At 44.2% G+C, this 22110-nt stretch overlaps 1 protein-coding gene across 4 annotated transcripts in view; it reads left to right on the top strand.

Annotated features, from left to right (window-relative positions):
• Positions 1–22110, top strand: part of ppp1r16a (protein phosphatase 1, regulatory subunit 16A) — a 123029-nt gene that overhangs the window by 81383 nt on the left and 19536 nt on the right. For all 4 annotated transcript variants that reach the window (XM_073055183.1, XM_073055184.1, XM_073055185.1 and 1 more), the window contains 4 exons: positions 2105–2208; positions 3349–3473; positions 17587–17712; positions 18229–18304. In XM_073055183.1, the coding sequence (XP_072911284.1) occupies positions 2105–2208; positions 3349–3473; positions 17587–17712; positions 18229–18304 (431 nt within the window). The remainder of the gene's footprint in view (positions 1–2104; positions 2209–3348; positions 3474–17586; positions 17713–18228; positions 18305–22110) is intronic.

Here is a 22110-nt window from a genome sequence, read left to right as displayed (position 1 = left end):
GCCATCATATTTGGCCTACCAAAATGAACCACTTCACACTTATCTGATTTGAACGCCATCTGCCACTTCTCAGCCCAGTTTTGCATCCTATCGATGTCCTGCTGTAACCTCTGACAGCCCTCCACACTATCCACAACACCTCCAACCTTTGTGTCATTAGCAAATTTACTAACCCATCCTTCCACTTCCTTATACAGGTCACTTATAAAAATCACAAAGAGTAAGGGTCCTAGAACTGATCCCTGAGACACACCACTGGTCACCATCCTCCATGCAAAATATGACCCGTCTACAACCACTCTTTGCCTTCTGTGGGCAAGCCAGTTCTAGGTCCACAAAACAATGTCCCCTTGGATCCCATGCTTCCTTACTTTCTCAATAAGCCTTGCAATGGGTACCTTATCAAATTCCCATTTAACTGGCGTACTGTATATATGCCAGTTTAATATCACTGGCGTATATACACTACATCTACTGCTCTTCCTTCATCAATGTGTTTAGTCACATCCTAAATTGGTCATTGTAAATTGTCCTGTGATTAGGCTAGGGTTAAATAAGTGGGCTGCTGGGCGGTGTGGCTCAAAGGGCTGCAAATGTCTGTTCCCCACTGGAACGCCCCAAGCTGTATCGCAACGGACCAACCACTATGCTATTGTAGCACCCAAATGCGTTAAATGTCCCTAATGTATCTGTCTCTCCCACCACCCCTGTTTCTGTGCACTCACCAGTCTCTGTGTGCGGAAAAAAACTTACCTCTGACATTTCCCCTCACCCCCCATTACTTCCTCCAATCACTGTAAAGTTATGCCCCCTGGTATTAGCCATTTCCACCGTGGGTAAAAGTCATTGGCTGTCCACTCAATCTATGCCTCCAACCATCTTAACATTTACTCCCTTATGTTGCTGTATTTCACTGGACATTGGTCAGTGTGGCCCTGTACTGTGGGGCTGGGTTTTCTCAGCAGTCCCACGTGGACGTTGGTCAGTGAAACACTGTCCGGTCTGGGTGGCCCTGTACTGTGGGGCTGGGTTTTCTCAGCAGTCCCACGTGGACGTTGGTCAGTGAAACACTGTCCGGTCTGGGCGGCCCTGTACTGTGGGGCTGGGTTTTCTCAGCAGTCCCACGTGGACGTTGGTCAGTGAAACACTGTCCGGTCTGGGCGGCCCTGTACTGTGGGGCTGGGTTTTCTCAGCAGTCCCACGTGGACGTTGGTCAGTGAAACACTGTCCGGTCTGGGTGGCCCTGTACTGTGGGGCTGGGTTTTCTCAGCAGTCCCACGTGGACGTTGGTCAGTGAAACACTGTCCGGTCTGGGTGGCCCTGTACTGTGGGGCTGGGTTTTCTCAGCAGTCCCACGTGGACGTTGGTCAGTGAAACACTGTCCGGTCAGTGTGGCCCTGTACTGTGGGGCTGGGTTTTCTCAGCAGTCCCACGTGGACGTTGGTCAGTGAAACACTGTCCGGTCTGGGCGGCCCTGTACTGTGGGGCTGGGTTTTCTCAGCAGTCCCACGTGGACGTTGGTCAGTGAAACACTGTCCGGTCTGGGTGGCCCTGTACTGTGGGGCTGGGTTTTCTCAGCAGTCCCACGTGGACGTTGGTCAGTGAAACACTGTCCGGTCTGGGCGGCCCTGTACTGTGGGGCTGGGTTTTCTCAGCAGTCCCACGTGGACGTTGGTCAGTGAAACACTGTCCGGTCTGGGCGGCCCTGTACTGTGGGGCTGGGTTTTCTCAGCAGTCCCACGTGGACGTTGGTCAGTGAAACACTGTCGGGTCTGGGTGGCCCTGTACTGTGGGGCTGGGTTTTCTCAGCAGTCCCACGTGGACGTTGGTCAGTGAAACACTGTCCGGTCTGGGTGGCCCTGTACTGTGGGGCTGGGTTTTCTCAGCAGTCCCATGTGGACGTTGGTCAGTGAAACACTGTCCGGTCTGGGTGGCCCTGTACTGTGGGGCTGGGTTTTCTCAGCAGTCCCATGTGGACGTTGGTCAGTGAAACACTGTCCGGTCTGGGTGGCCCTGTACTGTGGGGCTGGGTTTTCTCAGCAGTCCCACGTGGACGTGGAATTCTCACGCTGCATGGCCTAATGGTGAACTCTTTCCTCTCCAGTGGCGCTGACCTCCTGGCTGTAAATGCTGATGGCAATATGCCCTATGACTTGTGTGAGGACGAGGTAACTTTGGACTGCATTGAAAATGCAATGGCTCAACAAGGTGGGTGTGTATGAGGCTACTGTGTGTTTATTTTCTGGAGGGTAACATTAAAGATTAACTTTATTTGTCATGTATCCATTGAAACAGTGAAATGCATCGGACTTGAGGTTCAATATCACTGGCGTATGGTATGTGGTGAAATTTGCTGATTCTGATTCTGTAAAGATTAACTTTATTTGTCACGTGTGCATTGAAATAGACAGTGAAATGTGTCATTTTGTGTCACTGATCAACACAGTCTAATGATTATGCTGAGGGCAGCCCACAAGTGTCCATGAGACAATAAGACATTGGAGTACAGTAAGGCCTTTCAGCCCATCGAATCTGCTGTGCCATTCCATCATGGCTGATTTATTATCTCTCTCAACCCTATTCTCCCGCCTTCTCGCTGTATCTTTTAACACCCTGACTAATCAAGAACCGCTCAACCTCCATTTTAAATGCGTCCAATGACCTAGCCTCCAAAGACATCTCTGGCATTGAATTCCACAGAATCACCACCCTTTAGCTAAAAAAAATTCCTCCTCATCGCCATTCTAAATGGACGACCCTCCATTCTGAGTCTGCTCTCTGATCCTAGGCTCCCCCACTCTAGGAAATATCCACTCTATTGAGGCCTTTCACTATTCGATAGGTTTCAGTGAGATCTCCCACAAACACAGACATAGACTGAATGTATGTTTATAAAGTGACACTAGGTACAGGAGTGTCTGTATAAGGGCGACTCTGACAGAAGTTGATAAAGTGGTGGTGGTTGGGGTGTGGAGGGGGTGGGTTAGTGGGTGGAGGGGTTGATCAGCCTTACTGCTGGGTAAAAGTCACTGTTTTTGAGTCTGGTGGTCCTGGCGTGGATGCGGTGTAGCCTCCTCCCTGATGGGAGTGGGACAACAGTCCATGAGCAGGGTGTGTGGGATCCTTCTTGATGTAACTGGTCCTTTTCTCCACCTTTCTGTATCCAGGTCCTGGATGGTGGGTAGGCTTTGTGCTAACCTGTGTGCATGGTTTAGCCTGCTCAGTGAAGGGGAGACAAAAAGACACGATAAGGTGTACATCTGTTAGGTGTAGCTCTCCCTGCTGTGTGCTGTGTTCCAGTTGGAGCGATCATCTTGTGAGCTGACCCGTGTTGGAACTACTTTCTAGGTGTCACTCAAGAGAAGATCGACGAGTGCCGCATGGCCACTGAAAGATGGATGATCAGCGATATCAGGACGCTGGTGGAGTCCCAGGCAGACCTGAATCATGAGAATGAACTTGGTGCTTGTCTGGTACGTCCCTGCCACTCTCGTGGTACATTTCTGCCCCTCTTCATCACCTGGACATTGTTTCCCTCAACAGAACACCCTGCCAGGTGTAGGGGTAGAGGCAGATACATTAGAGATTCTAAGAGAGAAATAAAACTGGAGAGTTATATAGGAGGGAAGGGCCAGATTGATCTTGGAGTAGGTTAAAAGGTTGGCACAACATCTTAGGCCAAAGTGCCTGTACTGTTCTGTGATCTTACGTTCAGTAAAGGTGATTGGAGGAAAGAACTGGGGGATGTCTGAGGCAATTGCACAGAGAGTGGTGGGTGTGTGGACACGATGCCAGGCGTGGTAGTAGAGGCAGCTAGAGTCTTAGGATCACAGAAAAGTACAGCACAGAAAGAGACCCTTCAGCCCATCTAGTCTGTGCCAAGCCATTTAAACTGCCTACTCACTTCAACCTACACCTGGACCACAGCCCTCCATGTACCTATTCAAACTTCTCCTAAGTGTTGAAATCGAACTCACATGGAGCACTTGTGCTGCACACTCTCATCACCCACAGAGTGAAGAAGTTCCCCCTCATGTTCCTCCTAAATGTTTCACCTTTCATCTTTAACCTATGACCTCTGGTTGTAGTCCCATAAGATATAGGAACAGAATTAGGCCATTTGGCTCATAGAGTCTGCTCTGCCATTTCATCATGACTGATCCAATTTTCATCTCAGCCCCAAACTCCTACCTTCTCCCTGATTCCCTTCATGACCTGACCAATCTAGAATCTATCAACTTCTACCTGTGGTAAAGAATTCCACAGATTCACCACTCTCTGGCAAAACAAATTCCTCCTCATCTCCGTTCTAAAATGACACCCCTCTATTCTGAGGCTGTGTCCTCTGGCCCTCAACTTTCTCACCATTGGAAGCACCCTCTCCACATCCACTCTATCGAGGCCTTTCACCTTTCGATAGGTTTCAATGAGGTCACCCCTCATTCTTCTGAATTCCAGTGAATACAGGCCCAGAGCCATCAAATGCTCTTCTTATGGCAAGCCTTTCTATCTTGGAATAATTTTTGTGAACCTCATTTGAATCCTCTCCAGTTTCAGCACATCCTTTCTAAGATAAGAAGCCCAAATCTGCTCTCAGAACTCCAAGTGAGGCCTCACCAGTACACCATTACATCCTTGCTGTTGTGTTCTAGTCCTCTTAAAATGAATGCTAAGATTACATTTGCCTTTCTCACCTCAGACTCAACCTGCAAATTACCCTTTAGGGAATCCTGCACGAGGACTCCCAAGCCCCTTTGCACTCGGGTTTTGGAATATTCCCTCCGCTTAGAAAATAGTCAATCCTTTCATTTCTTCTATTAAAGTGCATGACCATACACTTCCTGACACAGTATTCCATCTGCCACTTCTTTGTCCATTCTCCTAATCTGTCTAAGTCCTTCTGTAGCATCTCCACTTCCTCAAAACTACCTGTTCCTTCACCTATCTGCATATTGTCGGCAACCTTTGCAACAAGGCCATCAATTCCATCATCCAAATCATTGACATGTAACGTAAAAAGAATCAGTCCCAACATGGACTCCTGTGGAACACCACTAGTCACCAGCAGCCAGACAGAAAAGGCTCCCTTTATTCCCACTTTTGCTTCCTGCCAATCAGCCATTGCTTTATCCATGCTAGAATCTTGCCTGTTTTACCAGCTTGTTAAACAGCCTCATGTGTGGCACCTTGTCAAAGGACTTCTGAAAATCCAAGTACATATCAACTGGTTCTCCTTTGTCCATCCTGCTTGTTATTTCTTCAAAGAATTCTAACAGATTTGTCAGACAAGATTTTCCCTGGAGGAAACCATGCTGACTACGATCTATTTTGTCATGTGCCTCCAAGTACCCTGAGACTTCATCCTTAGCAAATCAACGCCAACATCTGACAGAGGTCAGACCAGCTGGCCTATAGTTTCCTTTTTTTCTGCCTCTCTCCCTTCTTGAAGTGTGGAGAGACATTTGCAATTTTCCAGTCTTCCGGAAGCATTCCAGAATCTAGTGATTCTGGAAAGATTACTACTAATGCCTCCACAATCTCTTCAGCCACCTTTTCCAAAACCCTGGGGTGTACACCATCTGGGTCAGGTGACTTATCTACCTTCAGACATTTCAGTTTCCCAAGAACCTTCTCCCTGGTAATGGTAACTTCACACCTTCATGATCCCTGACACCTGAAACTTCCACCATGCTGCTAGTGTCTTCCACAGTGAAGACTGATGCAAAATACTCATTCAGTCCATCCACTATTTCCTTTGCCCCATTACTACCTCTCCAGTATTGTTTTCCAGTGGTCCGATATCCATTCACACGTCTCTTTTACAGTTTATATATCTCAAGAAACTTTTGGTATCTTCTTCAATATTATTGGTGAGCTTACTTTCATATTCCATCTTTAACTTCCTAATGACTCCTTTAGTTACCTTCTGTTGGTTTTTAAAAGCTTCCCAATCCTCTAACTTCTGACTAATTTTTGCTCTCGATCTGATATAATCCGGATCTTGGCACCCAAGAGGCAACATACCATCTGAAAATCTCGTTCTTGCCCACAGAAACTCCTGCCCTAATGAATCCCCTATCACCATCGTGTACCTCTTCACCCCACCACCCCCCCGACTCTGTGCCAGAGAGCTGCCCACTGTTAGGCCATTTACACAACAATATCCAGAGTGATATAAATGTTGTTTGGGGGGGGGGGGGGGTGGCCACAGGATTGTACTGGCTTATTAACCCTTTCCTCTTCCTGACCGTCTCCCAGTTTCCTGTATCCTGCACCTTGGGTGTAACTACCTCTCTATATGTCCTATCTATCACCCCCTCAGCCTCCCAAATGATCTGCAGTTCATTGTATTCCAGCTCTAACTCCTTAACGCAGTTTGTTTGAAGCTGCTGCTGGATTATTTCATAATTGTAGTCGTCAGAGACACTGAAGGTCTCTCTGCCTTCCTCCACCCCGCAAGAGGAGCATTTCAGAGATCACACCCAAGCTCAGCAGAAAAAGCCTGCTCACACTCATCTCCTCTTGTAGGCTTATCCACATATTGTGTCAGGAAACCTTCCTGAACACACCTAACAAACTCCACCCCATCCAAACCCCTTGCTCTAGGGGGATGCCAGTCAATATTGGGGAACTTAAAATCTCCCACCATGACAACCCTGTTATTATTACACCTTTCCAGAATCTGTCTCCCTATCGATGTCCCTGTTACTATTGGGTGGTCTATAAAAAACCCCCAGCAGAGCTATTGACCCCTTCCTGTTTCTAAATTCCACCCACAGAGACTCAGTAGACAATCCCTCCATGACTTCCTCCTTTTCTGCAGCCGTGACACTATCTCTGATCAACAGTGCCACGCCCCCAACTCTTTTACCTCTCTCCCTGTCCTTTCTGAAACATCATAGGAAGTCATTCCTGCCGGTGGCCATCAAACTTTACAACTCCTCCCTCGGAGTGTCAGACACCCTGAGCCAATAGGCTGGTCCTGGACTTATTTCCACTTGGCATAATTTACTTATCATTATTTAATTATTTATGGTTTTATATTGCTATATTTCTACACTATTCTTGGTTGGTGCGACTGTAACGAAACCCAATTTCCCTCGGGATCAATAAATTATGTCTGTCTGTAAAGCCTGGCACTCTAAGTAACCACTCCTGCCCCTGAGCCATCCAAGTCTCCATAATGGCCACAACATCATAGCTCCAAGTACTGATCCACACTCTATGCTCATCCACTTTGTTCATGATGCTTCTTGCATTAAAATAGACACATCTCAAACCTTCCATCTGAGTGCAACCCTCTCTATCACCTGTCTATCCTGCCTCTCGCACTGTCTCCAAGCTTTCTCTATTTGTGAGCCAACCACCCCTTCCTCCATCTCTTCAGATTAGTTCCCACCCCCCAACAATTCTAGTTTAATCTCTCCCCAGTAGCCTTAGCAAACTTTCCTGCCAGGATATTGGTCCCCCTCGGATTCAAGTGCAGCCCGTCATTTTTGTACAGGTCACGCCTGCCCCAAAAGAGGTCCCAGTGATCCAGAAATTTGAATCCCTGCCCCCTGTTCCAATCCCTCAGCCATGCATTTATCCTCCACCTCACTCTATTCCTATATGTCTATTCCTGTCATGTGGCACAGGCAGTAATCCCAAGATTACGTTTGAGGTCCTGCTTCTCAACTTTCTTCCTAACTCCCTGTAGTCTGTTTTCAGGACCTCCTCCCTTTTCCTACCTATATTGTTGGTACCAATATGTACCACGACCTCCGGCTGTTCACCTTCCCACTTCAGGATATTGTGGACGCGATCTGAAACATCCCGGATCCTGGCACCTGTGAGGCAAACTACTATCTGTGTTTCTTTCCTGTTTCCACAGAATCACCAGTCTGACCCCCTAACTATAGAGTCCCCTATTACTGCTGCCTTCTTCCATTCCCTGCCCTTCTGAGCCACAGGGCCAGACTCTGTGCCAGAGGTGCGGCCACTGTTGCTTCCCCCAGGTAGGCTGTTTCCCCCCCAACAGTACTCAAGCAGGAGTACTTATTGTCAAGGGGTACTGCCATAGGGGTATTCTCTAGTATCTGACTCTTGCCCTTCCCCTCCTGACTATTACCCACTTATCAGTCTCCCGAGGCCCCAGTGTGGCTACTTGCCTACAGCTCCTCTCTATCAACTCCTCGCTCTCCCTGACCTGACGAAGGTCATTGAGCTGCATCTCCAGTTCCATAACACGGTCCCTCAGGAGCTGCAGCTCGATGCACCTGGCGCAGATGTAGCCATCCGGGAGGCTGGGAGTCTCCCGGACATCCCACATCTGACACCTAGTATAGAACTCCGGCCTCATAGACATACTTTTTGTTTCTATTCTACACAAGTAACGTACCTCACCTCGACCCGTTATCGCCGAAGCCCTGTTGAGCCAAAGCCATCCTACTGTGTCTACATCTTCTGTCACCCGCTCTTTCAAGCTGTTTTCTTTTTAAATTCTTCCCTCTGGTCTAACTCACTGACGTCCACCCGCTTGCACAATTGTGCCTCGATCAAACCACTTAGTTGGGGTGGAGTTTGTTAGGTGTGTTCAGGAAGGTTTCCTGACACGATATGTAGATAAGCCTACATGAGGAGTGGTTGTACTTAATCTGGTATTGGGAAATGAACTGAGAGGTAATGTTGCAGTTATATAGAACCCTGGTCAGACCCCACTTGGGAGTATTGTGCACAGTTTTGGTCACCTTACTACTGGAAGGATGTGGAAACTCTATAAAAGGTGCAGAGGAGATTTACAAGGATGTTGCCTGGATTGGGGAGCATACCTTATGAGAATAGGTTGAGTGAACTCGGCCTTTTCTCCTTGGAGCGACGGAGGATGAGAAGTGACCTGATAGAGGTGTATAAGATGATGAGAGGCATTGATCGTGTGGATAGTCAGAGGCTTTCTCCCGGGGCTGAAATGGCTAGCACGAGAGGGCACAGTTTTAAGGTGCTGAGGGGTAGGTACAGAGGAGATATCAGGGTTAAGTTTTTTTATGCAGAGTGGTGAGTGCGTGGAATGGGCTGCTGGCGACCATGGTGGAGGCAGATACGATAGGGTCTTTTAAGAGACTCCTGAATAGGTACATGGAGCTCAGAAAAATAGAGGGCTGTGGGTAACCATAGGTAATTTCTAATGTAAGGACATGTTCAGCACAGCATTGTGGGCCAAAGGGCCTGTATTGTGCTGTAGGTTTTCTGTTTCTAATAAACCCCTTGCTCTAGGGAGATGCCAATCAACATTGGGGAAATTAGAATCTCCCATCATGACAACCCTGTTATTATTCGCCTTCACCTTTCTTTTAAAATCTTTTTATTAATTTTAAGAAAAACATAGATGAAATATGAATACAAAGCGTTTGAGAATACATAATTAATAGTTTAAATAGACAATCAGATATATAATAATCAATATACAAGGCCTCCCAAACTCACAGTATTTATGTAAAAGAAACAGAAAAAGAGAAAAAAAAAAGAGAAAAAAAAACCCCCAAAAAAAGTGAAAAAAAAACTAACCAACATGGGCCATTATATAATGTTAAATACATACAGTAGTGCCAATAACTCCGAACCTCCATCCAAATAATTAAGGATAATAAAAGTAAGGTTTAGGAAAAGACCATTTAACTCATGAAAATGTTGAATAAATGGTCTCCAAGTTTCTTCAAATTTAACTGAAGAATCAAAAACCACGCTTCTAATTTTTTCTAAACTCAAACAAGAGATAGTTTGAGAAAACCACTGAAATACAGTTGGAGGATTAATTTCTTTCCAATTCAGTAAAATAGATCTTCTAGCCATTAATGTAACAAATGCAATCATTCGTTGAGATGAAGCGGATAAACGGTTATTATCCATCATTGGTAAACCGAAAATTGCAGTAAAAGGATGCGGTTGGAAATTGATATTTAAAACTCTTGAAGTAATATTAAAAATATCTTTCCAATAATTTTGTAAACAAGGACAAGACCAGAACATATGAGTCAATGAAGCAACATCAGAATGACATCTGTCACAGGTTGAATTAACCTGAGAATAAAATCAAGCAAGTTTGTCCTTAGACATATGAGCTCTATGTACAACCTTAAATTGTATTAGGGCATGTTTAGCACAAATAGAGGACGAATTTACCAATAATAAAAATTTTTCCCATTGCTCAGTGGATATAGGACAATGCAATTCTTCTTGCCATTCCTTCTTAATTTTTTCTGATACATCTGGCTGTAAATTCATAATCATATTATAAATGATAGCTACTAAACCCTTTTGACAAGGATTGAGGGCTAAAATTCTTTCTGTAATGTCCAATGGACATTCTTTCGAAAAAGACTTTAATTCATTATACAAGAAATTTCTGACTTGCAAATATCTAAAAAAAATGGGTTTTAGGTAAATTATATTTATTAGATAGCTGTTCAAAGGACATAATGTTATCATCCAAAAACAGATCACGAAAACATGTTATACCTTTTGTTTTCCATAAAAGAAAAGCTTGATCCATAGGTGAAGGCCGAAAGAAATAGTTAGATATTATAGGACATGATAAAATAAACTTATTCAAACCAAAAAATTTACGAAATTGAAACCAAATTCGTAATGTATATTTGACTATGGGATTAGTTATCTGTTTATTCAATTTGAATAAAGAAAAAGGAAGTGAAGATCCTAAGATTGAAATCAGTGAAAAATCTTGCACAGATTTACATTCCAAATTTACCCATTGTGGGCAAGCAGCTATAGTCAATTCTTGTGTCCAGAATATTAAATACCGTATATTAACTGCCCAATAGTAAAATCTTAAGTTTGGTAGAGCCAAGCCGCCCTCCTTCTTAGGCTTCTGTAAATATTTTTTGCCTCGTCTAGGATTTTTGTTCTGCCACAAATAAGATATTTTAGAGTCAACAGTATCAAAAAAAGATTTAGGAATAAAAATTGGTAATGCTTGACATAAATATAAAAATTTAGGTAGTATCATCATCTTAATAGCATTAACTCTGCCAACCAACGACAAAGATAGTGGAGACCACCTAATAGCAAGTTGCTTAATTTGGTCAATTAAAGGTAAAAAATTAGCTTTAAATAAATCTTTATGTTTTTTAGTAATTTTAATACCTAAATAAATAAAATAATCTGTAACAATTTTATATGGTAAATGTTTATAAATTGGAACTTGTATATTTAATGGAAATAGTTCACTCTTATTAAAATTCAATTTATAACCAGAAAAGTTACTAAATTGAGCAAGCAAAGAAGAAATAGCAGGAATAGATCTTTCAGGGTCAGATATATATAATAACAAATCATCAGCATATAATGATACCTTATACGTCATCTCCCCACGGGTAATACCCAGAATATTGGGTGATTCACGAATAGCTATAGCCAAAGGTTCTAAAGCGTTGTCAAATAGTAAAGGACTTAAAGGACAACCTTGCCTTGTACCACGAAATAACTGAAAAAAAGGGGATCTTTGATTATTGGTAACAACTGAAGCTAAGGGTTTATGGTATATTAATTTAATCCATGATATAAATTTTGAACTAAAATTAAAATGTTGCATTGTATTAAATAAATATGGCCATTCAACTCCATCAAATGCTTTTTCGGCACCTAAAGAAATGACACATTCTGGTATTTTAGATGAAGAGGTATAAATAATATTAATTAATTTTCTAATGTTAAAAGATGAATAGCGATTTTTAATAAATCCAGTCTGATCTTCAGAAATAATTTGAGGTAATATATTTTCTAATCTAATAGCCAAAATTTTACTAAAAATCTTAAAATTCATATTCAACAAGGATATAGGCCGATAGGATGCGCATTCAGTAGGGTCTTTATCTTTTTTAAGAATTAAAGAAATAGAAGCTTCATAAAAAGATTGTGGTAATTTGCCTATACTTAATGCATCTTTAAAAATTTTACAAAGCCAAGGAGAAAGTATAGAAGAAAAAGATTTTAAAAATTCTGCAGAAAAACCATCTGGACCAGAAGCTTTACCCGAATTCATTGAAAAAATAGCCTTTTCTATTTCAAACTCCGTAATAGGTGTATCTAAAAATACGCTATCCTCAACAGTTACTTTTGGGATATTCAATTTCCTTAAAAATTCATTTATTATAGAAGAGTCCTTAGTAAATTCTGATTGATATAAGGAATTATAAAAATCTTGAAAGGCTTTATTTATCTCTTTGTGGTCGATTGTCAGAGTACCATCTTGTTTACGAATCCTAGTAATCTGTCATTTATCCGAAACAATTTTCAATTGGTTAGCCAATAATTTACCAGACTTATCTCCATATATATAGAATTGGGTTTTTGATTTAATTAACTGACTTTCAATCGAAGAGGATAATAATAAGCTATGCTCCATTTGAAGTTCCACTCTTTCTTTATAAAGTTCTTTGCTAGGGGTCATTGAATAAATCTTATCAATTGCTTTGATTTTATCAACTAATGTTAATATTTTAGAATTAGTTCGTTTCCTAACTCCAGCAGAGTATGAAATAATCTGTCCACGAATATATGCTTTAAAAGTATCCCATAAAATTCCACTAGAGATCTCTGCTGTAGAATTTGTTGAGAAAAACAAATCAATTTGTTGTTTAATAAAGTTAACAAAGTCAGAATCCTGCAATAAAACAGGATTGAACCTCCAAAATTTAGCATTAATATATGAATCCGTTATCTTAATAGATAACTTCAGAGGTGCATGATCAGGTATGTTAATAGAGTCATATTTACAATCAATAACATCTGTAAGTAAATGGTGATCAATGAAAAAGTAATCAATTCTTGAGTAATTATGATAAACATGGGAAAAGTATGAGAACTCTTTGTCATTAGGGTGTAGAAAACACCAAATTTCGTAAATAGCTGAATCAATCATAAAAGAGTTGATGAGAGAAGCCTATTTATTCGGAAGAATTTGGGTGGGCTTGGATCTATCCATCAAAGGGTTTAAACAACAGTTAAAATCCCCACCCATGTTCGCCTTCACCTTGTCTGCTCGGGCAGCCTCAAGCCACCTTTTAGCTGCCCTGCTTCCTACTTTGTGTTCTCTTGCATTTCGAATACTTCGTAAGCTGCTCTTTTTTTCTTCTCTGCCTGTACTTACTATGCACCTTTCTCTCTTAAGCAGGGCTTCAACATCTCTTGAAACGAAGATTTTCTACATCTGTTATCTTTACCATTTTTTCTCCAGGCACATACAAGCTTTGTACTCTCAAAAATGCACTTTTGAATGCCTCTCACTCCCCAGTGTGATACATTTGGGGCTCTTAAGGGACTCTTAGATAGACACATGAATGTAGAAAAAGAAAGGGTTATGTGGGAGGGAAGGGTTAGATTGACCTTGCAGTAGGTTAAGAGCCTGGCACAACATGGGCCGAAGGCCTGCACTGTGCTGTACTGTTCAAATGTTCCAAAGGGACTGGTTCAGCTGCAGCTTGTACTTTGATAAGCTGACCATTGTCTGGGCTGTCACTAACCCGAGCATCTTTAATTCCCCCATCTTTGTTCCAACTGAGTTGCTTTGAGACTGGGTATAAAGTTGGAGTGGTGTCCTAGCTTTTCTGAACACCTTTCATGTGGCATTTTATCAAGTATCTTCTGGAAACGCAAGATATTGTATCATTGGAGCACCATACAAGCTTCCAGCAGGTCAAGCAGCATCTGTGGAAGGAAATTGGCTGTGGAGACCCTCCATCAGTCCAGCACAGTTTCTGCAGTCTCTTGTGTCTCCTGAATGATAATCGGTTTATTCCTGTCACGTGTACTGAGGCATAATGAAAAGCTTTTGTTTATGTGCCATTTAGCAAGACCAATCCATATGTACGTATGTACATAAAGGTAGTGCAAATGGTAAATATCAGAATGATATTTCCACAGCCGCCTGTGGTAATCAATTCCACAGATTCACCATCCACGAGCTAAAGAAATTCTTTCTCATCTCTGTTCTAAATGGATTTCCCTCTATTGTAGGAAACATCTTCTCCACATCCGTAGAAACATAGAAAATAGGTGCAGGAGTAGGCCATTCGGCCCTTCGAGCCTGCACCGCCATTCAGTATGATCATCCAACTCAGAACCCTGTACCTGCTTTCTCTCCATACCCCCTGATCCCTTTAACCACAAGGGCCATATCTAACTCCCTCTTAAATATAGCCGATGAACCGGCCCCAACTGTTTCCTGTGGCAGAGAATTCCACAGATTCACCACTTTCTGTGTGAAGAAGTTTTTCCTCATCTCGGTCCTAAAAGGTTTCCTTTTTATCCTTAAACTGTGACCCCCCTCGTTCTGGACTTCCCCAACATCAGAAACAATCTTCTTCCCCAACATCAGTAACAATCTTCCTGCATCTAGCCTGTCCAATTCCTTTAGAATTTTATACGTTTCAATAAGATCCCCCCTCAATCTTCTAAATTCCAGTGAGTATAAGCCTAGTCGATCCAGTCTTTCTTCATATGAAAGTCCTGCCATCCCAGGAATCAATCTGGTGAACCTTCTCTGTACTCCCTCTATGGCAAGAATGTCTTTCCTCAGATTAGGAGACCAAAACTGCACACAATACTCTAGGTGCGGTCTCACCAAGGCCTTGTACAACTGCAGTAGAACCTCCCTGCTCCTGTACTCAAATACTTTTGCTATGAATGCCAACATACCATTTGCCTTTTTCACCGCCTGCTGTACCTGCATGTCCACCTTCAATGACTGGTGTACAATGACACCCAGATCTCGTTGCACCTCCCCTTTTCCTAATCGGCCACCGTTCAGATAATAATCTGTTTTCCTGTTCTTGCAACCAAAGTGGATAACCTCACATTTATCCACATTAAATTGCATCTGCCATGAATTTGCCCACTCACCTAACCTATCCAAGTCACCCTGCATCCTCCTCACCGCTACACCGCTGCCCAGCTTTGTGTCATCCGCAAACTTGGAGATGCTGCATTTAATTCCCTCGTCTAAATCATTAATATATATTGTAAACAACTGGGGTCCCAGCACTGAGCCTTGCGGTACCCCACTAGTCACTGCCTGCCATTCTGAAAAGGTCCTGTTTACTCCCACTCTTTGCTTCCTGTCTGCCAACCAATTCTCTATCCACATCAATACCATACCCCCAATACCGTGTGCTTTAAGTTTGCACAGTAATCTCCTGTGTGGGACCTTGTCAAAGGCCTTTTGAAAATCTAAATATACCACATCCACTGGCTCTCCCCTATCCACTCTACTAGTTACATCTTCAAAAAATTCTATAAGATTCGTCAGACATGATTTTCTTTTCACAAATCCATGCTGACTTTGTCCGATGATTTCACCTCTTTCCAAATGTGCTGTTATCACATCTTTGATAACCGACTCTAGCATTTTCCCCACCACCAATGTCAGACTAACCGGTCTATAATTCAGGCTAGGCAGCATCTATAGGGAGAAGCGCTGTCGACGTTTCGGGCCGAGACCCTTCGTCAGGACCCAGGAAACGTCCACAGCGCTTCTCCCTATAGATGCTGCCTAGCCTGCTGTATTCCACCAGCATTTTGTGTGTATTGTTTGAATTTCCAGCATCTGCAGATTTCCTTGTGTTTGCGGTCTATAATTTCCCGGTTTCTCTCTCCCTCCTTTTTTAAAAAGTGGGGTTGCATTAGTCACCCTCCAATCCTCAGGAACTAATCCAGAATCTAAGGAGTTTTGAAAGATTATCACTAATGCATCCACTATTTCTTGGGCTACTTCCTTAAGCACTCTGGGATGCAGACCATCTGGCCCTGGGGATTTATCTGTCTTTAATCCCTTCAATTTACCTAACACCACTTCCCTACTAGCATGTATTTCCTTCAGTTCCTCCATCTCACTAGACCCTCGGTCCCCTACTATTTCCAGAAGATTATTTATGTCCTCCTTAGTGAAGACAGAACCAAAGTAGTTATTCAATTGGTCTGCCATGTCCTTGTTCCCTATGATCAATTCACCTGTTTCTGACTGTAAGGGACCTACATTTGTCTTGATCAATCTTTTTCTTTTCACATATCTATAAAAGATCTTACAGTCAGTTTTTATGATCCCTGCCAGCTTTCTCTCATCTTTCATCTTTTTTCCCTTTCCTAATTAAGCCCTTTGTCCTCCTCTGCTGGTCTCTGAATTTCTCCCAGTCCTCAGGTGGGCGGCTTTTTTTTGCTAATTTATATGTTTCTTCTTTGTCAAGGCCACTCTGTCAAGGCCTTTCAATTCTTGATAAGTTTCAGTGAGATTCTCCTCCCATTCTTCACATATACCACAATATAGTCACTAGTTTGGCTTGCATACTAATCATAGATATCAAATCATTACACAGTGTATTGAGTAGAACAAGCGATGATGCATCTGGTTAGGAGGCTTTCTATGGTGCATCGATAAAAATTAGCAAGGATTCATTACTGTTGTAACAAATTTGATCCGGGTTTATGGAATGAACTGCCAAAGGAAGTGTTTGATGCACATAAACACAAGGGATTCTGCTGATGCTGGAAATCCACAGAATTCTGGAGGAACTCAACCGCTCAGGCAGCGTCTATGGAGGGGAATATACAGTCGATGTTTCAGACCAAGGGCCTTCATCAGGACTAGATGCTAGAATGAGAAGGTGGGGGTGGGGGGAAGGAGTACCAGCTGGGAGGTGATAGGAGAAGCCAGGTGGGTGGGGGAGAGGGGATGGATAACAAGCTGGGAGGTGATAGGAGAAGCCAGGTGGGTGGGGGAGAGGGGATGGATAACAAGCTGGGAGGTGATAGGAGAAGCCAGGTGGGTGGGGGAGAGGGGATGGATAACAAGCTGGGAGGTGATAGGAGAAGCCAGGTGGGTGGGGGAGAGGGGATGGATAACAAGCTGGGAGGTGATAGGAGAAGCCAGGTGGGTGGGGGAGAGGGGATGGATAACAAGCTGGGAGGTGATAGGTGGAAAAGGTAAAGGGCTGGAGAAGGAATGTGATGAGTGGAGGGCAGACTATGGAAAAAAGGGAAAGAGAAAGGCACCAGGGGGTGAGAAGAGGAGGTAAGAGGCTAGAGTGGAGAATAGAAGAAGAAGAAAGGGGGAGAAAAAAAGAATTTTTACCAGAAGGTATTCATGCCATCAGGGTGGAGGCTGCCCAGAAGGAATATGAGATGTTGCTCCTCCAACCTGAGTTTGGCCTCATCGTGCAGAAGAGGAGGCAATGACAGACATGTCAAATGGGGATTGGGGATTAGAATTAAAATGTGTGAGGCAGGTACATTAACAATTTTTTAAAGACACATGGATAGGAAAGGTTTAGAGGGATATGGGCCAAACATGGGTAAACAGAATGAGCTTAGGGACTTGGTCAGGGATTGGGAGGGTGGGGTGATGCGTGGGACGGGGAGGGCGAGTGTGGGACGAGGTGGGGGTGGGGACAGTTGTACTGAGCTCTGTGCCTGCTGTCGAGCGGCACGTTGATCAGGGATTTGGAGGGTGGGTCAGTGATTGGGGACGAGGTGGGATGGGGTGGGGATGGGATAGAGGTGGTGACGGCCATACCTAGCTCTGTGTCTGCTATCGAGCAGCTCCACGTTGCGGCAGCCAACGGCTACACAGAGGCGGCGGAGTTACTGCTGAGCAACAGAGCGCGTGTGGACGTGAGGGACACTGACGGATGGGAGCCGCTGCACGCCGCTGCCTGCTGGGGACAGGTCAGTCTGTGGCAAGGGTTTCAGCTGCGAGGGTGGTGTTGGGGCAAGGGTCTGTCTGGCAAGGGAGAGCAGGTCGAGAACATACGGAGTGTCTGTCTCTTAGGGGAGAGGGGTCTTACCGGGAGGGGACAGGGCGGGGTCAGTCCGTCAGGAGACATCTCCTGCTACAGGTGCGTCTCACGCTACAGGATCACCTCCTGCTACTGCCGCACCTCCCACTACAGCTGTACCTCCCACTACAGCTGTACCTCCCACTACAGGTGCATCTGACATTACAGGCACTCTTCCCCTGTAGTTGAGCCATTAGCCATATATCAGCTGATTCCCGCTATAGGCACAGGAGTCCTCACCTGTTGTCGAGGGTCACTGACCAGATGTTGCTGAGACTGTGTTGAGGCTCTGACAACAGCAGACAGCCATGTAGATCAGGATGTGTTGTGGGCCTGTCTGGCCTCTTCCCGGTCAGCCTGTAGTACCTGGGATTAGTTACACACACATGCTGCCCCCCCTTTGCAGGTTCACATGGTGGAACTCTTGGTGGGTCACGGAGCCAATCTCAACGCCAGGTCCGTCTTGGATGAGTCTCCAATCGGTAAGCTGCCTTCTGTGACATTACTGACTTTTGTGTCCTGTGCTGTTGTTGTCCTTTGGGAACTGGCGGTATTTCATTCCCCATCCCACATTCCCATCCCCGTCCCATTCCAGGGGTGTTTTGAGTATTGGTATGTGCAGTTGCAGGGACCAAAGCCGGTGAGGGCAGTGAGCTCCTCACTGGTTGGGACATTGATTTTCATTTTCTGTCCATTTCTCCCGCATTTGTTCTGTCTCCTGCACTCTGGAATGTGTTCATCTACATTCTGTGTGACAATAAACTCAACCGTCATTATAGGATTGTCTTCGTTACAGACTTGCCTCTGATTACTTTTCCCTGTGCTGGCTCCGGTGCTTTTGGGATGCCCGTAAACTCACTAACTGGGACTTGTACAGTGTCTACGGATTCAGGAAATGTTCCTTATTCAATACACAGAAGTCCCAATGAGAGGGTGCAATACTGGATCTCCTATTGGGGAATGAGACAGGGCAGGTGACAGAAGTCCCAATGAGAGGATGCATTACTGGATCTCCTATTGGGGAATGAGACAGGGCAGGTGACAGAAGTTGCATCTAGTGATCATATGCCATTAATTTCAAAGGTAGGTCTGGTTCATGGGTCGTGATTCTATATTGGAGAAAGGCCAATGTTGATGTTATCAGAAAGGATCTGGCAAGTGTGGATTTCTGGCAAAGGTGTACTTGGTAAATGGGTGGCCCTCAAAAGTGAAATTTTGAGAATAGTGTTTGCATGTGCCTGCCAGAATAAAAGGCAAGGATAACAAGTTTAGGAAACCTTGGTTTTCGAGAGGTATCGCGACCCTGGTCAAGAAAAAGGAGGTGCATAGCAGGTATAGGCGGGTAGGAACAAATGAGGTGCTTATAGAGTATAAGAAATGCAAGAGAACACTTAAGAAAGAAATCAGGAGGGCCGAAAGAAGACATGATGATGCTCTAGCAGACAAGGTGAAGGAGAATGCTAAGGGATTCTACAGATATGTTAAGAGCAAAAGGATTTCAAGGGACAAAATTGGTCCTCTGGAAGATCAGAGCTGTTATCTATGCATGGAGCCAAAAGAGATAGGGGAGATCTTAAGTGACACACTCAAAATGCTGGAGAAATTCAGCAGGCCAGGCAGCAACTATGGAAAAGAGTAAACAGTCGACGTTTCGGGCCGAGACCCTTCATCAGTGCTGATGAAGGGTCTCGGCCTGAAGCGTTGACTGGTTACTCTTTTCCATAGATGCTGCCTGCCCTGCTGAGTTCCTCCAGAATTTTGTGTGTGTTGCTGCATGGAATTCCAGCATCTGCAGATTTTTTCATTTTTGAGATCTTAAGTGGATTTTTTTTGCATTTATTGAGAGACAGACACATAGCATATAGATGTGGACACTTATACAGATTACAGAGGAGGAATTGTTTGCTGTCTTGATTCAAATTAGGATGGATAAATCCCAAGGTGCTAACAAGGTGATCCCTTGGACCCTGTGGGAGGCAAGTGCAGAAATTGCAGGGACCCTCGCTGGAGAATTGGAGGATAGCTAATGTTGCTCCATTGTTTAAGAAAGACTCAGATTAGGCCAGGACATTATAGGCCAGTGAGCCTGATATCAGTAGTGGATCAGTTATTGGAAGGTATTCTAAAGGAACAGATGTACAAGTTTTTTGGGCAGACAGGGACCGATTAGGGATAGTTAACATGGCTTTGTGTGTGGTAGGTCACATCTAACCAATCTTATAGAGTTTTTCAAGGAAATTACCAGGAAGGTTGATAAAGGCAAGGCAGTGGATGTTGTCTGCACGGACCTTTGTCTGAATTCCACAGATTCATCACCCTCTGGCTAAAGAAATTCCTCATCAGTGTTATAAGTGGATGTCCCTCAACAGAGGGTTGTGCCCTCTGATCCTAGACTTGCCCTCTATAGGAAACATCCTCTCCACATCCACTATCTATGCCTTTTAATACAGAAACATAGAATCACACAATATTACCCTAATGTGAAAGCAGCTTAATAGAAATATAGAAAACCTACAGCACAATACAGGCCCTTCGGCCCACAAACATGTGCCGAACATGTCCCTACCTTAGAAATTACTAGGCTTACCTATAGCCATCTATTTTTCCAAGCTCCATGTACCTATCCAAAAGTCTCTTAAAAGACCCTATTGTATCTGCCTTCACCACCGTTGCCAGCAGCCCATTCCACGCACTCACCACTCTGAGTAAAAACTTATCCCTGACATCTCCATTGTACTTACTCCCCAGCATCTTAAACCTGTGTCTTCTTGTGGTAACCATTTCAGCCCTGGGAAAAAGTCTCTGACTATCCACATGATCAATGCCTCTCATCATTTTGTACACCTCTATCAGGTCACCTCTCATTCTCTGTCGCTCCAAGGAGAAAAGGCCGAGTTCACTTAACCTATTCTCATAAGGCATGCTCCCCAACCCAGACAACATCCTTGTACCTCCGCGCCCTTTCTAAGGCTTCCACATCCTTTCTGTAGTGAGACGAACAGAACTGAGCACAGTACTCCAAGTGGGGTCTGACCAGGGTCCTATATAGCTGCAACATTACCTCTCCACTCCTAAATTCAGTTCCATGATTGATGAAGGCCAATACACAGTACGCCTTCTTAATGATAGAGTCAACCTGCACAGCTGCTTTGAGTGTCCTACGAACTCGGACCCCAAGATTCCTCTGATCCTCCACATTGCCAAGAGTCTTAGAAACATAGAAAATAGGCGTAGGAGTAGGCCATTTGGCCCTTCGAGCCTGCACCGTCATTCAGTATGATCATGGCTGATCATCCAACTCAGAACCCTGTACCTGCTTTCTCTCCATACCCCCTGATCCCTTTAGCCACAAGGGCCATATCTAACTTCCTCTTAAATATAGCCAATGAACTGGCCTCAACTGTTTCCTGTGGCAGAGAATTCCACAGATTCACCACTCTCTGTGTGAAGAGTTTTTCCTCATCTCGGTCCTAAAATGCTTCCCCTTTATCCTTAAACTGTGACCCCTCGTTCCAGACTTCCCCAACATCGGAAACAATCTTCCTGCATCTAGCCTGTCCAATCCCTTTAGAATTTTATACGTTTCAATAAGATCCCCCCTCAATCTTCTAAATTCCAGCGAGTATAAGCCTAGTCGATCCAGTCTTTCTTCATATGAAAGTCCTGCCGTCCCAGGAATCAATCTGGTGAACCTTCTTTGTACTCCCTCTATGGCAAGAATGTCTTTCCTCAGATTAGGAGACCAAAACTGCACACAATACTCTAGGTGCGGTCTCACCAAGGCCTAGTACAACTGCAGTAGAACCTCCCTGCTCCTGTACTCAAATCCTTTTGCTATGAATGCCAATATACCATTTGCCTTTTTCACCGCCTGCTGTACCTGCATGCCCACCTTCAATGACTGGTGTACAATGACACCCGGGTCTCGTTGCACCTCCCCTTTTCCTAATCGGCCACCGTTCAGATAATAATCTGTTTTCCTGTTCTTGCAACCAAAGTGGATAACCTCACATTTATCCACATTAAATTGAATCTGCCATGAATTTGCCCACTCACCTAACCTATCCAAGTCACCCCGCATCCTCTTAGCATCCTCCTCACAGCTAACACCGCCGCCCAGCTTTGTGTCATCCGCAAACTTGGAGATGCTGCATTTAATTTCCTCGTCTAAATCATTAATATATATTGTAAACAACTGGGGTCCCAGCACTGAGCCTTGCGGTACCCCACTAGTCACTGCCTGTCATTCTGAAAAGGTCCCGTTTACTCCCACTCTTTGCTTCCTGTC

The sequence above is a fragment of the Hemitrygon akajei genome, chromosome 8 (assembly GCF_048418815.1).
Source record: "Hemitrygon akajei chromosome 8, sHemAka1.3, whole genome shotgun sequence".
Lineage (NCBI taxonomy): Eukaryota > Metazoa > Chordata > Chondrichthyes > Myliobatiformes > Dasyatidae > Hemitrygon > Hemitrygon akajei.
The sequence above is the reverse complement of the archived record's forward strand: the minus strand, read 5'-3'. Positions and strand labels throughout refer to the sequence as shown.